This window comes from Dendrobates tinctorius, unplaced genomic scaffold (genome assembly GCF_039654945.1).
Source record: "Dendrobates tinctorius isolate UK_male_01 unplaced genomic scaffold, ASM3965494v1 ptg000236l, whole genome shotgun sequence".
In the NCBI taxonomy this organism is placed as follows: Eukaryota; Metazoa; Chordata; class Amphibia; order Anura; family Dendrobatidae; genus Dendrobates; species Dendrobates tinctorius.
In genome coordinates, this window is record NW_027361903.1 from 3,580,123 (window position 1) to 3,598,285 (window position 18,163).

An 18,163-nucleotide genomic window follows, 5' to 3' on the forward strand; every position below is an offset into this window, starting at 1 on the left:
CCGCCCTGTACACACCGCACTGTTGTTATATTACCGCCCTGTACACACCGCACTGTTATTACCGCCCTGTACACACCGCACTGTTATTATTACTGCCCTATACACACCGCACTGTTGTTAAATTACCGCCCTGTACACACCGCACTGTTGTTATTACCGCCCTTTACACACCGCACTGTTGTGTTATATTACCGCCCTGTACACACCGCACTGTTATTATTACCGCCCTGTACACACCGCACTGTTATTACCGCCCTGTACACACCGCACTGTTGTGTTATATTACCGCCCTGTACACACCGCACTGTTGTGTTGTTATTACCGCCCTGTACACACCACACTGTTGTGTTATATTACCGCCCTGTACACACCGCACTGTTGTTATTACCGCCCTGTACACACCGCACTGTTGTGTTATATTACCGCCCTGTACACACCGCACTGTTGTGTTATATTACCGCCCTGTACACACCGCACTGTTATTATTACCGCCCTGTACACACCGCACTGTTATTACCGCCCTGTACACACCACACTGTTGTGTTATATTACCGCCCTGTACACACCGCACTGTTGTGTTGTTATTACCGCCCTGTACACACCACACTGTTGTGTTATATTACCGCCCTGTACACACCGCACTGTTATTACCGCCCTGTACACACCGCACTGTTGTGTTATATTACCGCCCTGTACACACCGCACTGTTGTTATTACCGCCCTGTACACACCGCGCTGTTGTTATTACCGCCCTGTACACACCGCACTGTTGTTATTACCGCCCTGTACACACCGCACTGTTGTGTTATATTACCGCCCTGTACACACCACACTGTTGTGTTATATTACCGCCCTGTACACACCGCACTGTTGTTATTACCGCCCTGTACACACCGCACTGTTGTGTTATATTACCGCCCTGTACACACCGCACTGTTGTGTTATATTACCGCCCTGTACACACCGCACTGTTATTATTACCGCCCTGTACACACCGCACTGTTATTACCGCCCTGTACACACCACACTGTTGTGTTATATTACCGCCCTGTACACACCGCACTGTTGTGTTGTTATTACCGCCCTGTACACACCACACTGTTGTGTTATATTACCGCCCTGTACACACCGCACTGTTATTACCGCCCTGTACACACCGCACTGTTGTGTTATATTACCGCCCTGTACACACCGCACTGTTGTTATTACCGCCCTGTACACACCGCACTGTTGTGTTATATTACAGCCCTGTACACACCGCACTGTTATTACCGCCCTGTACACACCGCACTGTTATTATTACCGCCCTGTACACACCGCACTGTTGTTATATTACCGCCCTGTACACACCGCACTGTTATTACCGCCCTGTACACACCGCACTGTTGTGTTATATTACCGCCCTGTACACACCGCACTGTTATTACCGCCCTGTACACACCGCACTGTTGTGTTATATTACCGCCCTGTACACACCGCACTGTTGTGTTATATTACCGCCCTGTACACACCGCACTGTTGTGTTATATTACCGCCCTGTACACACCGCACTGTTGTGTTATATTACCGCCCTGTACACACCGCACTGTTATTATTACCGCCCTGTACACACCGCACTGTTGTGTTGTTATTACCGCCCTGTACACACCGCACTGTTGTGTTATATTACAGCCCTGTACACACCGCACTGTTGTTATTACCGCCCTGTACACACCGCACTGTTATTATTACCGCCCTGTACACACCGCACTGTTGTTATATTACCGCCCTGTACACACCGCACTGTTGTGTTATATTACCGCCCTGTACACACCGCACTGTTGTTATTACCGCCCTGTACACACCGCACTGTTGTTATTACCGCCCTGTACACACCGCACTGTTGTGTTATATTACCGCCCTGTACACACCGCACTGTTGTGTTATATTACCGCCCTGTACACACCGCACTGTTGTGTTATATTACCGCCCTGTACACACCGCACTGTTGTGTTGTTATTACCGCCCTGTACACACCGCACTGTTGTGTTATATTACCGCCCTGTACACACCGCACTGTTGTTATTACCGCCCTGTACACACCGCACTGTTGTGTTATATTACTGCCCTGTACACACCGCACTGTTGTTATTACCGCCCTGTACACACCGCACTGTTGTGTTATATTACAGCCCTGTACACACCGCACTGTTGTTATTACCGCCCTGTACACACCGCACTGTTATTATTACCTCCCTGTACACACCGCACTGTTGTTATATTACCGCCCTGTACACACCGCACTGTTGTTATTACCGCCCTGTACACACCGCACTGTTGTTATTACCGCCCTGTACACACCGCACTGTTGTTATATTACCGCCCTGTACACACCGCACTGTTGTTATTACCGCCCTGTACACACCGCACTGTTGTGTTATATTACCGCCCTGTACACACCGCACTGTTATTATTACCGCCCTGTACACACCGCACTGTTATTACCGCCCTGTACACACCGCACTGTTGTGTTATATTACCGCCCTGTACACACCGCACTGTTGTGTTATTACCGCCCTGTACACACCACACTGTTGTGTTATATTACCGCCCTGTACACACCGCACTGTTGTTATTACCGTCCTGTACACACCGCACTGTTGTGTTATATTACCGCCCTGTACACACCGCACTGTTGTGTTATATTACCGCCCTGTACACACCGCACTGTTATTATTACCGCCCTGTACACACCGCACTGTTATTACCGCCCTGTACACACCACACTGTTGTGTTATATTACCGCCCTGTACACACCGCACTGTTGTGTTGTTATTACCGCCCTGTACACACCACACTGTTGTGTTATATTACCGCCCTGTACACACCGCACTGTTATTACCGCCCTGTACACACCGCACTGTTGTGTTATATTACCGCCCTGTACACACCGCACTGTTGTTATTACAGCCCTGTACACACCGCACTGTTATTATTACCGCCCTGTACACACCGCACTGTTGTTATATTACCGCCCTGTACACACCGCACTGTTGTTATTACCGCCCTGTACACACCGCACTGTTGTGTTATATTACCGCCCTGTACACACCGCACTGTTATTATTACCGCCCTGTACACACCGCACTGTTGTGTTGTTATTACCGCCCTGTACACACCACACTGTTGTGTTATATTACCGCCCTGTACACACCGCACTGTTGTGTTGTTATTACCGCCCTGTACACACCGCACTGTTGTGTTATATTACCGCCCTGTACACACCGCACTGTTGTTATTACCGCCCTGTACACACCGCACTGTTGTGTTATATTACCGCCCTGTACACACCGCACTGTTGTTATTACCGCCCTGTACACACCGCACTGTTGTGTTATATTACAGCCCTGTACACACCGCACTGTTGTGTTATATTACCGCCCTGTACACACCGCACTGTTATTATTACCGCCCTGTACACACCGCACTGTTGTTATATTACCGCCCTGTACACACCGCACTGTTGTGTTATATTACCGCCCTGTACACACCGCACTGTTGTGTTATATTACCGCCCTGTACACACCGCACTGTTGTGTTATATTACCGCCCTGTACACACCGCACTGTTGTGTTATATTACCGCCCTGTACACACCGCACTGTTGTGTTATATTACCGCCCTGTACACACCGCACTGTTATTACCGCCCTGTACACACCGCACTGTTGTGTTATATTACAGCCCTGTACACACCGCACTGTTGTGTTATATTACCGCCCTGTACACACCGCACTGTTGTTATTACCGCCCTGTACACACCGCACTGTTGTTATTACCGCCCTGTACACACCGCACTGTTATATTACCGCCCTGTACACACCGCACTGTTGTGTTATATTACCGCCCTGTACACACCGCACTGTTGTGTTATATTACCGCCCTGTACACACCGCACTGTTGTGTTATATTACCGCCCTGTACACACCGCACTGTTGTGTTATATTACCGCCCTGTAGACACCGCACTGTTGTTATATTACCGCCCTGTACACACCGCACTGTTGTGTTATATTACCGCCCTGTACACACCGCACTGTTGTGTTATATTACCGCCCTGTACACACCGCACTGTTGTGTTATTACCGCCCTGTACACACCGCACTGTTGTGTTATATTACCGCCCTGTACACACCGCACTGTTGTGTTATATTACCGCCCTGTACACACCGCACTGTTGTGTTATTACCGCCCTGTACACACCGCACTGTTGTTATTACCGCCCTGTACACACCGCACTGTTGTTATTACCGCCCTGTACACACCGCACTGTTGTGTTATATTACCGCCCTGTACACACCGCACTGTTGTTATTACCGCCCTGTAAACACCGCACTGTTATTATTACCGCCCTGTACACACCGCACTGTTGTTATATTACCGCCCTGTACACACCGCACTGTTGTGTTATATTACCGCCCTGTACACACCGCACTGTTGTGTTGTTATTACCGCCCTGTACACACCGCACTGTTGTTATTACCGCCCTGTACACACCGCACTGTTGTTATTACCGCCCTGTACACACCGCACTGTTGTGTTATATTACCGCCCTGTACACACCGCACTGTTGTGTTATATTACCGCCCTGTACACACCGCACTGTTATTATTACCGCCCTGTACACACCGCACTGTTGTTATATTACCGCCCTGTACACACCGCACTGTTGTGTTATATTACCGCCCTGTACACACCGCACTGTTGTGTTATTACCGCCCTGTACACACCGCACTGTTGTTATTACCGCCCTGTACACACCGCACTGTTGTTATTACCGCCCTGTACACACCGCACTGTTATTATTACCGCCCTGTACACACCGCACTGTTGTTATATTACCGCCCTGTACACACCGCACTGTTGTGTTATATTACCGCCCTGTACACACCGCACTGTTGTGTTATTACCGCCCTGTACACACCGCACTGTTGTTATTACCGCCCTGTACACACCGCACTGTTGTTATTACCGCCCTGTACACACCGCACTGTTGTTATATTACCGCCCTGTACACACCGCACTGTTGTGTTATTACCGCCCTGTACACACCGCACTGTTGTGTTATTACCGCCCTGTACACACCGCACTGTTGTGTTATTACCGCCCTGTACACACCGCACTGTTGTTATTACCGCCCTGTACACACCGCACTGTTGTTATTACCGCCCTGTACACACCGCACTGTTGTTATTACCGCCCAGTACACACCGCACTGTTGTTATATTACCGCCCTGTACACACCGCACTGTTGTGTTATTACCGCCCTGTACACACCGCACTGTTGTGTTATTACCGCCCTGTACACACTGCACTGTTGTGTTATTACCGCCCTGTACACACCGCACTGTTGTGTTATTACCGCCCTGTACACACCGCACTGTTGTGTTATTACCGCCCTGTACACACCGCACTGTTGTGTTATTACCGCCCTGTACACACCGCACTGTTGTTATTACCGCCCTGTACACACCGCACTGTTGTTATTACCGCCCTGTACACACCGCACTGTTGTGTTATATTACCGCCCTGTACACACCGCACTGTTGTTATATTACCGCCCTGTACACACCGCACTGTTGTTATTACCGCCCTGTACACACCGCACTGTTGTGTTATATTACCGCCCTGTACACACCGCACTGTTGTGTTATATTACCGCCCTGTACACACCGCACTGTTGTGTTATATTACCGCCCTGTACACACCGCACTGTTGTGTTATATTACCGCCCTGTACACACCGCACTGTTGTTATTACCGCCCTGTACACACCGCACTGTTGTTATTACCGCCCTGTACACACCGCACTGTTGTTATTACCGCCCTGTACACACCGCACTATTGTGTTATATTACCGCCCTGTACACACCGCACTGTTGTGTTATATTACCGCCCTGTACACACCGCACTGTTGTGTTATTACCGCCCTGTACACACCGCACTGTTGTTATATTACAGCCCTGTACACACCGCACTGTTGTGTTATATTACCGCCCTGTACACACCGCACTGTTGTGTTATATTACCGCCCTGTACACACCGCACTGTTGTTATATTACCGCCCTGTACACACCGCACTGTTGTTATTACAGCCCTGTACACACCGCACTGTTGTTATTACCGCCCTGTACACACCGCACTGTTGTGTTATATTACCGCCCTGTACACACCGCACTGTTGTTATTACAGCCCTGTACACACCGCACTGTTGTTATTACCGCCCTGTACACACCGCACTGTTGTGTTATTACCGCCCTGTACACACCGCACTGTTGTTATTACCGCCCTGTACACACCGCACTGTTGTGTTATTACCACCCTGTACACACTGCACTGTTGTTATTACAGCCCTGTACACACCGCACTGTTGTTATTACCGCCCTGTACACACCGCACTGTTGTGTTATTACCGCCCTGTACACACCGCACTGTTGTTATATTACCGCCCTGTACACACCGCACTGTTGTTATATTACCGCCCTGTACACACCACACTGTTGTGTTATATTACCGCCCTGTACACACCGCACTGTTGTTATTACAGCCCTGTACACACCGCACTGTTGTTATTACCGCCCTGTACACACCGCACTGTTGTTATTACCGCCCTGTACACACCGCACTGTTATTACCGCCCTGTACACACCGCACTGTTGTGTTATATTACCGCCCTGTACACACCGCACTGTTGTGTTATATTACCGCCCTGTACACACCGCACTGTTGTTATTACCGCCCTGTACACACCGCACTGTTGTGTTATTACCGCCCTGTACACACCGCACTGTTGTTATATTACAGCCCTGTACACACCGCACTGTTGTGTTATATTACCGCCCTGTACACACCGCACTGTTGTTATATTACAGCCCTGTACACACCGCACTGTTGTGTTATATTACCGCCCTGTACACACCGCACTGTTGTTATTACCTCCCTGTACACACCACACTGTTGTGTTATATTACAGCCCTGTACACACCGCACTGTTATTATTACCGCCCTGTACACACCGCACTGTTGTGTTATATTATAGCCCTGTACACACCGCACTTTTGTTATTACCGCCCTGTACACACCGCACTGTTGTTATTACCGCCCTGTACACACCGCACTGTTATTATTACCGCCCTGTACACACCGCACTGTTGTGTTATATTACAGCCCTGTACACACCGCACTTTTGTTATTACCGCCCTGTACACACCGCACTGTTATTACCGCCCTGTACACACCGCACTGTTGTTATTACCGCCCTGTACACACCGCACTGTTGTGTTATTACCGCCCTGTACACACCGCACTGTTGTGTTATTACCGCCCTGTACACACCGCACTGTTGTGTTGTTATTACCGCCCTGTACACACCGCACTGTTGTTATTACCGCCCTGTACACACCGCACTGTTGTGTTATATTACCGCCCTGTACACACCGCACTGTTGTTATTACCGCCCTGTACACACCGCACTGTTGTTATTACCGCCCTGTACACACCGCACTGTTGTTATATTACCGCCCTGTACACACCGCACTGTTGTTATATTACCGCCCTGTACACAACGCACTGTTGTTATTACCGCCCTGTACACACCGCACTGTTGTGTTATATTACCGCCCTGTACACACCGCACTGTTATTACCGCCCTGTACACACCGCACTGTTGTGTTATATTACCGCCCTGTACACACCGCACTGTTGTGTTATATTACCGCCCTGTACACACCGCACTGTTGTGTTATATTACCGCCCTGTACACACCGCACTGTTATTATTACCGCCCTGTACACACCGCACTGTTGTTATATTACCGCCCTGTACACACCGCACTGTTGTGTTATATTACCGCCCTGTACACACCGCACTGTTGTGTTATATTACCGCCCTGTACACACCGCACTGTTGTTATTACCGCCCTGTACACACCGCACTGTTGTGTTATATTACAGCCCTGTACACACCGCACTGTTGTGTTATATTACCGCCCTGTACACACCGCACTGTTATTATTACCGCCCTGTACACACCGCACTGTTGTGTTATATTACAGCCCTGTACACACCGCACTGTTGTGTTATATTACCGCCCTGTACACACCGCACTGTTGTTATTACCGCCCTGTACACACCGCACTGTTATTATTACTGCCCTGTACACACCGCACTGTTGTTATATTACCGCCCTGTACACACCGCACTGTTGTTATATTACCGCCCTGTACACACCGCACTGTTGTGTTATATTACCGCCCTGTACACACCGCACTGTTGTGTTATATTACCGCCCTGTACACACCGCACTGTTGTGTTATATTACCGCCCTGTACACACCGCACTGTTGTGTTATATTACCGCCCTGTACACACCGCACTGTTATTACCGCCCTGTACACACCGCACTGTTGTGTTATATTACAGCCCTGTACACACCGCACTGTTGTGTTATATTACCGCCCTGTACACACCGCACTGTTGTTATTACCGCCCTGTACACACCGCACTGTTGTTATATTACCGCCCTGTACACACCGCACTGTTGTGTTATATTACCGCCCTGTACACACCGCACTGTTGTGTTATATTACCGCCCTGTACACACCGCACTGTTGTGTTATATTACCGCCCTGTACACACCGCACTGTTGTGTTATATTACCGCCCTGTACACACCGCACTGTTGTGTTATATTACCGCCCTGTACACACCGCACTGTTATTACCGCCCTGTACACACCGCACTGTTGTGTTATATTACCGCCCTGTACACACCGCACTGTTGTGTTATATTACCGCCCTGTACACACCGCACTGTTGTTATTACCGCCCTGTACACACCGCACTGTTGTGTTATATTACAGCCCTGTACACACCGCACTGTTGTGTTATATTACCGCCCTGTACACACCGCACTGTTATTATTACCGCCCTGTACACACCGCACTGTTGTTATATTACCGCCCTGTACACACCGCACTGTTGTGTTATATTACCGCCCTGTACACACCGCACTGTTGTGTTATATTACCGCCCTGTACACACCGCACTGTTGTGTTATATTACCGCCCTGTACACACCGCACTGTTGTGTTATATTACCGCCCTGTACACACCGCACTGTTATTACCGCCCTGTACACACCGCACTGTTGTGTTATATTACAGCCCTGTACACACCGCACTGTTGTGTTATATTACCGCCCTGTACACACCGCACTGTTGTTATTACCGCCCTGTACACACCGCACTGTTGTTATTACCGCCCTGTACACACCGCACTGTTGTTATATTACCGCCCTGTACACACCGCACTGTTGTGTTATATTACCGCCCTGTACACACCGCACTGTTGTGTTATATTACCGCCCTGTACACACCGCACTGTTGTGTTATATTACCGCCCTGTACACACCGCACTGTTGTGTTATATTACCGCCCTGTACACACCGCACTGTTGTGTTATATTACCGCCCTGTACACACCGCACTGTTGTGTTATATTACCGCCCTGTACACACCGCACTGTTGTGTTATTACCGCCCTGTACACACCGCACTGTTATTACCGCCCTGTACACACCGCACTGTTGTTATTACCGCCCTGTACACACCGCACTGTTGTGTTATATTACCGCCCTGTACACACCGCACTGTTGTTATTACCGCCCTGTACACACCGCACTGTTATTATTACCGCCCTGTACACACCGCACTGTTGTTATATTACCGCCCTGTACACACCGCACTGTTGTGTTATATTACCGCCCTGTACACACCGCACTGTTGTGTTGTTATTACCGCCCTGTACACACCGCACTGTTGTTATTACCGCCCTGTACACACCGCACTGTTGTTATTACCGCCCTGTACACACCGCACTGTTGTGTTATATTACCGCCCTGTACACACCGCACTGTTGTGTTATATTACCGCCCTGTACACACCGCACTGTTATTATTACCGCCCTGTACACACCGCACTGTTGTTATATTACCGCCCTGTACACACCGCACTGTTGTGTTATATTACCGCCCTGTACACACCGCACTGTTGTGTTATTACCGCCCTGTACACACCGCACTGTTGTTATTACCGCCCTGTACACACCGCACTGTTGTTATTACCGCCCTGTACACACCGCACTGTTATTATTACCGCCCTGTACACACCGCACTGTTGTTATATTACCGCCCTGTACACACCGCACTGTTGTGTTATATTACCGCCCTGTACACACCGCACTGTTGTGTTATTACCGCCCTGTACACACCGCACTGTTGTTATTACCGCCCTGTACACACCGCACTGTTGTTATTACCGCCCTGTACACACCGCACTGTTGTTATATTACCGCCCTGTACACACCGCACTGTTGTGTTATTACCGCCCTGTACACACCGCACTGTTGTGTTATTACCGCCCTGTACACACCGCACTGTTGTGTTATTACCGCCCTGTACACACCGCACTGTTGTTATTACCGCCCTGTACACACCGCACTGTTGTTATTACCGCCCTGTACACACCGCACTGTTGTTATATTACCGCCCTGTACACACCGCACTGTTGTGTTATTACCGCCCTGTACACACTGCACTGTTGTGTTATTACCGCCCTGTACACACCGCACTGTTGTGTTATTACCGCCCTGTACACACCGCACTGTTGTGTTATTACCGCCCTGTACACACCGCACTGTTGTGTTATTACCGCCCTGTACACACCGCACTGTTGTTATTACCGCCCTGTACACACCGCACTGTTGTTATTACCGCCCTGTACACACCGCACTGTTGTGTTATATTACCGCCCTGTACACACCGCACTGTTGTTATATTACCGCCCTGTACACACCGCACTGTTGTTATTACCGCCCTGTACACACCGCACTGTTGTGTTATATTACCGCCCTGTACACACCGCACTGTTGTGTTATATTACCGCCCTGTACACACCGCACTGTTGTGTTATATTACCGCCCTGTACACACCGCACTGTTGTGTTATATTACCGCCCTGTACACACCGCACTGTTGTTATTACCGCCCTGTACACACCGCACTGTTGTTATTACCGCCCTGTACACACCGCACTGTTGTTATTACCGCCCTGTACACACCGCACTATTGTGTTATATTACCGCCCTGTACACACCGCACTGTTGTGTTATATTACCGCCCTGTACACACCGCACTGTTGTTATTACCGCCCTGTACACACCGCACTGTTGTGTTATTACCGCCCTGTACACACCGCACTGTTGTTATATTACAGCCCTGTACACACCGCACTGTTGTGTTATATTACCGCCCTGTACACACCGCACTGTTGTTATATTACAGCCCTGTACACACCGCACTGTTGTGTTATATTACCGCCCTGTACACACCGCACTGTTGTTATTACAGCCCTGTACACACCGCACTGTTGTTATTACCGCCCTGTACACACCGCACTGTTGTGTTATATTACCGCCCTGTACACACCGCACTGTTGTTATTACAGCCCTGTACACACCGCACTGTTGTTATTACCGCCCTGTACACACCGCACTGTTGTGTTATTACCGCCCTGTACACACCGCACTGTTGTTATTACCACCCTGTACACACCGCACTGTTGTGTTATTACCGCCCTGTACACACTGCACTGTTGTTATTACAGCCCTGTACACACCGCACTGTTGTTATTACCGCCCTGTACACACCGCACTGTTGTGTTATTACCGCCCTGTACACACCGCACTGTTGTTATATTACCGCCCTGTACACACCGCACTGTTGTTATATTACCGCCCTGTACACACCACACTGTTGTGTTATATTACCGCCCTGTACACACCGCACTGTTGTTATTACAGCCCTGTACACACCGCACTGTTGTTATTACCGCCCTGTACACACCGCACTGTTGTTATTACCGCCCTGTACACACCGCACTGTTGTGTTATATTACCGCCCTGTACACACCGCACTGTTGTGTTATATTACCGCCCTGTACACACCGCACTGTTGTGTTATATTACCGCCCTGTACACACCGCACTGTTGTGTTATTACCGCCCTGTACACACCGCACTGTTGTTATATTACAGCCCTGTACACACCGCACTGTTGTGTTATATTACCGCCCTGTACACACCGCACTGTTGTTATATTACAGCCCTGTACACACCGCACTGTTGTGTTATATTACCGCCCTGTACACACCGCACTGTTGTGTTATATTACCGCCCTGTACACACCGCACTGTTGTTATATTACAGCCCTGTACACACCGCACTGTTGTGTTATATTACCGCCCTGTACACACCGCACTGTTGTGTTATATTACCGCCCTGTACACACCGCACTGTTGTTATTACAGCCCTGTACACACCGCACTGTTGTTATTACCGCCCTGTACACACCGCACTGTTGTGTTATATTACCGCCCTGTACACACCGCACTGTTGTTATTACAGCCCTGTACACACCGCACTGTTGTTATTACCACCCTGTACACACCGCACTGTTGTGTTATTACCGCCCTGTACACACCGCACTGTTGTGTTATTACCGCCCTGTACACACCGCACTGTTATTACCGCCCTGTACACACCGCACTGTTGTTATATTACCGCCCTGTACACACCGCACTGTTGTTATTACAGCCCTGTACACACCGCACTGTTGTTATTACCGCCCTGTACACACCGCACTGTTGTTATTACCGCCCTGTACACACCGCACTGTTATTACAGCCCTGTACACACCGCACTGTTGTTATTACCGCCCTGTACACACCGCACTGTTGTTATATTACCGCCCTGTACACACCACACTGTTGTGTTATATTACCGCCCTGTACACACCGCACTGTTGTGTTATATTACCGCCCTGTACACACCGCACTGTTGTTATATTACCGCCCTGTACACACCGCACTGTTGTTATTACCGCCCTGTACACACCGCACTGTTGTTATTACCGCCCTGTACACACCGCACTGTTGTTATTACCGCCCTGTACACACCGCACTGTTGTTATTACCGCCCTGTACACACCGCACTGTTGTTATTACCGCCCTGTACACACCGCACTGTTGTTATTACCGCCCTGTACACACCGCACTGTTGTTATTACCGCCCTGTACACACCGCACTGTTGTTATTACAGCCCTGTACACACCGCACTGTTATTACCGCCCTGTACACACCGCACTGTTGTTATATTACCGCCCTGTACACACCGCACTGTTGTGTTATTACCGCCCTGTACACACCGCACTGTTGTGTTGTTATTACCGCCCTGTACACACCGCACTGTTGTTATTACCGCCCTGTACACACCGCACTGTTGTTATATTACCGCCCTGTACACACCGCACTGTTATTACAGCCCTGTACACACCGCACTGTTGTTATTACCGCCCTGTACACACCGCACTGTTGTTATTACCGCCCTGTACACACCGCACTGTTGTTATATTACCGCCCTGTACACACCACACTGTTGTGTTATATTACCGCCCTGTACACACCGCACTGTTGTGTTATATTACCGCCCTGTACACACCGCACTGTTGTTATATTACCGCCCTGTACACACCGCACTGTTGTTATATTACCGCCCTGTACACACCGCACTGTTGTTATTACCGCCCTGTACACACCGCACTGTTGTTATTACCGCCCTGTACACACCGCACTGTTGTTATTACCGCCCTGTACACACCGCACTGTTGTTATTACCGCCCTGTACACACCGCACTGTTGTTATTACCGCCCTGTACACACCGCACTGTTGTTATTACCGCCCTGTACACACCGCACTGTTGTTATTACAGCCCTGTACACACCGCACTGTTATTACCGCCCTGTACACACCGCACTGTTGTTATATTACCGCCCTGTACACACCGCACTGTTGTGTTATTACCGCCCTGTACACACCGCACTGTTGTGTTATTACCGCCCTGTACACACCGCACTGTTGTGTTGTTATTACCGCCCTGTACACACCGCACTGTTGTTATTACCGCCCTGTACACACCGCACTGTTGTGTTATATTACCGCCCTGTACACACCGCACTGTTGTGTTATATTACCGCCCTGTACACACCGCACTGTTGTTATTACCGCCCTGTACACACCGCACTGTTGTGTTGTTATTACCGCCCTGTACACACCGCACTGTTGTTATTACCGCCCTGTACACACCGCACTGTTGTTATTACCGCCCTGTACACACCGCACTGTTGTTATTACCGCCCTGTACACACCGCACTGTTGTTATTACCGCCCTGTACACACCGCACTGTTGTGTTGTTATTACCGCCCTGTACACACCGCACTGTTGTTATTACCGCCCTGTACACACCGCACTGTTGTTATTACCGCCCTGTACACACCGCACTGTTGTTATTACCGCCCTGTACACACCGCACTGTTGTGTTGTTATTACCGCCCTGTACACACCGCACTGTTGTTATTACCGCCCTGTACACACCGCACTGTTGTTATTACCGCCCTGTACACACCGCACTGTTGTTATTACCGCCCTGTACACACCGCACTGTTGTGTTGTTATTACCGCCCTGTACACACCGCACTGTTGTTATTACCGCCCTGTACACACCGCACTGTTGTGTTATATTACCGCCCTGTACACACCGCACTGTTGTGTTATATTACCGCCCTGTACACACCGCACTGTTGTGTTATTACCGCCCTGTACACACCGCACTGTTGTGTTATTACCGCCCTGTACACACCGCACTGTTGTTATATTACAGCCCTGTACACACCGCACTGTTGTGTTATATTACCGCCCTGTACACACCGCACTGTTGTTATATTACAGCCCTGTACACACCGCACTGTTGTGTTATATTACCGCCCTGTACACACCGCACTGTTGTGTTATATTACCGCCCTGTACACACCGCACTGTTGTTATATTACAGCCCTGTACACACCGCACTGTTGTGTTATATTACCGCCCTGTACACACCGCACTGTTGTGTTATATTACCGCCCTGTACACACCGCACTGTTGTTATTACAGCCCTGTACACACCGCACTGTTGTTATTACCGCCCTGTACACACCGCACTGTTGTGTTATATTACCGCCCTGTACACACCGCACTGTTGTTATTACAGCCCTGTACACACCGCACTGTTGTTATTACCACCCTGTACACACCGCACTGTTGTGTTATTACCGCCCTGTACACACCGCACTGTTGTGTTATTACCGCCCTGTACACACCGCACTGTTATTACCGCCCTGTACACACCGCACTGTTGTTATATTACCGCCCTGTACACACCGCACTGTTGTTATTACAGCCCTGTACACACCGCACTGTTGTTATTACCGCCCTGTACACACCGCACTGTTGTTATTACCGCCCTGTACACACCGCACTGTTGTTATATTACCGCCCTGTACACACCGCACTGTTATTACAGCCCTGTACACACCGCACTGTTGTTATTACCGCCCTGTACACACCGCACTGTTGTTATATTACCGCCCTGTACACACCACACTGTTGTGTTATATTACCGCCCTGTACACACCGCACTGTTGTGTTATATTACCGCCCTGTACACACCGCACTGTTGTTATATTACCGCCCTGTACACACCGCACTGTTGTTATTACCGCCCTGTACACACCGCACTGTTGTTATTACCGCCCTGTACACACCGCACTGTTGTTATTACCGCCCTGTACACACCGCACTGTTGTTATTACCGCCCTGTACACACCGCACTGTTGTTATTACCGCCCTGTACACACCGCACTGTTGTTATTACAGCCCTGTACACACCGCACTGTTATTACCGCCCTGTACACACCGCACTGTTGTTATATTACCGCCCTGTACACACCGCACTGTTGTGTTATTACCGCCCTGTACACACCGCACTGTTGTGTTGTTATTACCGCCCTGTACACACCGCACTGTTGTTATTACCGCCCTGTACACACCGCACTGTTGTTATATTACCGCCCTGTACACACCGCACTGTTATTACAGCCCTGTACACACCGCACTGTTGTTATTACCGCCCTGTACACACCGCACTGTTGTTATTACCGCCCTGTACACACCGCACTGTTGTTATATTACCGCCCTGTACACACCACACTGTTGTGTTATATTACCGCCCTGTACACACCGCACTGTTGTGTTATATTACCGCCCTGTACACACCGCACTGTTGTTATATTACCGCCCTGTACACACCGCACTGTTGTTATTACCGCCCTGTACACACCGCACTGTTGTTATTACCGCCCTGTACACACCGCACTGTTGTTATTACCGCCCTGTACACACCGCACTGTTGTTATTACCGCCCTGTACACACCGCACTGTTGTTATTACCGCCCTGTACACACCGCACTGTTGTTATTACCGCCCTGTACACACCGCACTGTTGTTATTACCGCCCTGTACACACCGCACTGTTGTTATTACAGCCCTGTACACACCGCACTGTCATTACCGCCCTGTACACACCGCACTGTTGTTATATTACCGCCCTGTACACACCGCACTGTTGTGTTATTACCGCCCTGTACACACCGCACTGTTGTGTTATTACCGCCCTGTACACACCGCACTGTTGTGTTGTTATTACCGCCCTGTACACACCGCACTGTTGTTATTACCGCCCTGTACACACCGCACTGTTGTGTTATATTACCGCCCTGTACACACCGCACTGTTGTGTTATATTACCGCCCTGTACACACCGCACTGTTGTTATTACCGCCCTGTACACACCGCACTGTTGTGTTGTTATTACCGCCCTGTACACACCGCACTGTTGTTATTACCGCCCTGTACACACCGCACTGTTGTTATTACCGCCCTGTACACACCGCACTGTTGTTATTACCGCCCTGTACACACCGCACTGTTGTTATTACCGCCCTGTACACACCGCACTGTTGTGTTGTTATTACCGCCCTGTACACACCGCACTGTTGTTATTACCGCCCTGTACACACCGCACTGTTGTTATTACCGCCCTGTACACACCGCACTGTTGTTATTACCGCCCTGTACACACCGCACTGTTGTGTTGTTATTACCGCCCTGTACACACCGCACTGTTGTTATTACCGCCCTGTACACACCGCACTGTTGTTATTACCGCCCTGTACACACCGCACTGTTGTTATTACCGCCCTGTACACACCGCACTGTTGTGTTGTTATTACCGCCCTGTACACACCGCACTGTTGTTATATTACCGCCCTGTACACACCGCACTGTTGTTATTACCGCCCTGTACACACCGCACTGTTGTTATTACCGCCCTGTACACACCGCACTGTTGTTATTACCGCCCTGTACACACCGCACTGTTATTATTACCGCCCTGTACACACCGCACTGTTGTGTTGTTATTACCGCCCTGTACACACCGCACTGTTGTTATTACCGCACGGTTTGCTCGGTGATTCGCTCTCGGCCTCAGTTCCGGCCACATCATCGCTCAGTGTCGCCCTCTGGCGTCTCCTGCTCCCGGGAATCCTGCTCTGATCCCGGCCCGCCCGCAGGAGAGGCCCCGGCTGCTGCCGCCTCGCTGTGTATAGGCCGAGTCCCCGGGCTGGAGTTCTGGCCGCCGCCGGTCACTCACCGCCTCCACCGCCTGCTGCAGGATCGACGTGAACTTGGAGAACATCTTGTCCCTCTGCTGCTGCAGCTTCTCCCGGGAGGACCTGGAGAAATCCGAGATCTTCTGCCGGCGCCGCTCCAGAGTGCAGACTACACGGGCACCGCGACAGACGGAGGACAACACCCGGGGAACCGAGCACAGCGGGGGGAGAGACAGGCGCCCAGCCGGCCCGACACACAGCACGGAGCACTGCGCCACCTGCAGGACGCACACGGAACTGCACCGACAACACGGCGTGTATACTGCTGCCACCTACAGGACGCACAGGGAACTGCACCGACAACACGGCGTGTATACTGCTGCCACCTGCAGGACGCACAGGGAACTGCACCGACAACACGGCGTGTATACTGCTGCCACCTGCAGGACGCACAGGGAACTGCACCCACAACACGGCGTGTATACTGCTGCCGCCTGCAGGACGCACAGGGAACTGCACCCACAACACGGCG

The 18,163-nt window shown here is 50.2% G+C and overlaps 1 protein-coding gene across 1 annotated transcript in view; it reads right to left on the reverse strand.

The window, feature by feature from the left end:
• The window catches only part of FHIP2A (FHF complex subunit HOOK interacting protein 2A), a 91,255-nt gene extending 73,328 nt beyond the window's left edge, over nucleotides 1–17,927 (reverse strand). Inside the window, exon 1 of the mRNA XM_073556593.1 lies at nucleotides 17,673–17,927. Within this exon, the coding sequence (XP_073412694.1) occupies nucleotides 17,673–17,717 (45 nt within the window). The 5' untranslated portion in view covers nucleotides 17,718–17,927. The remainder of the gene's footprint in view (nucleotides 1–17,672) is intronic.
• Between the last annotated feature and the right edge of the window lie 236 nt (nucleotides 17,928–18,163).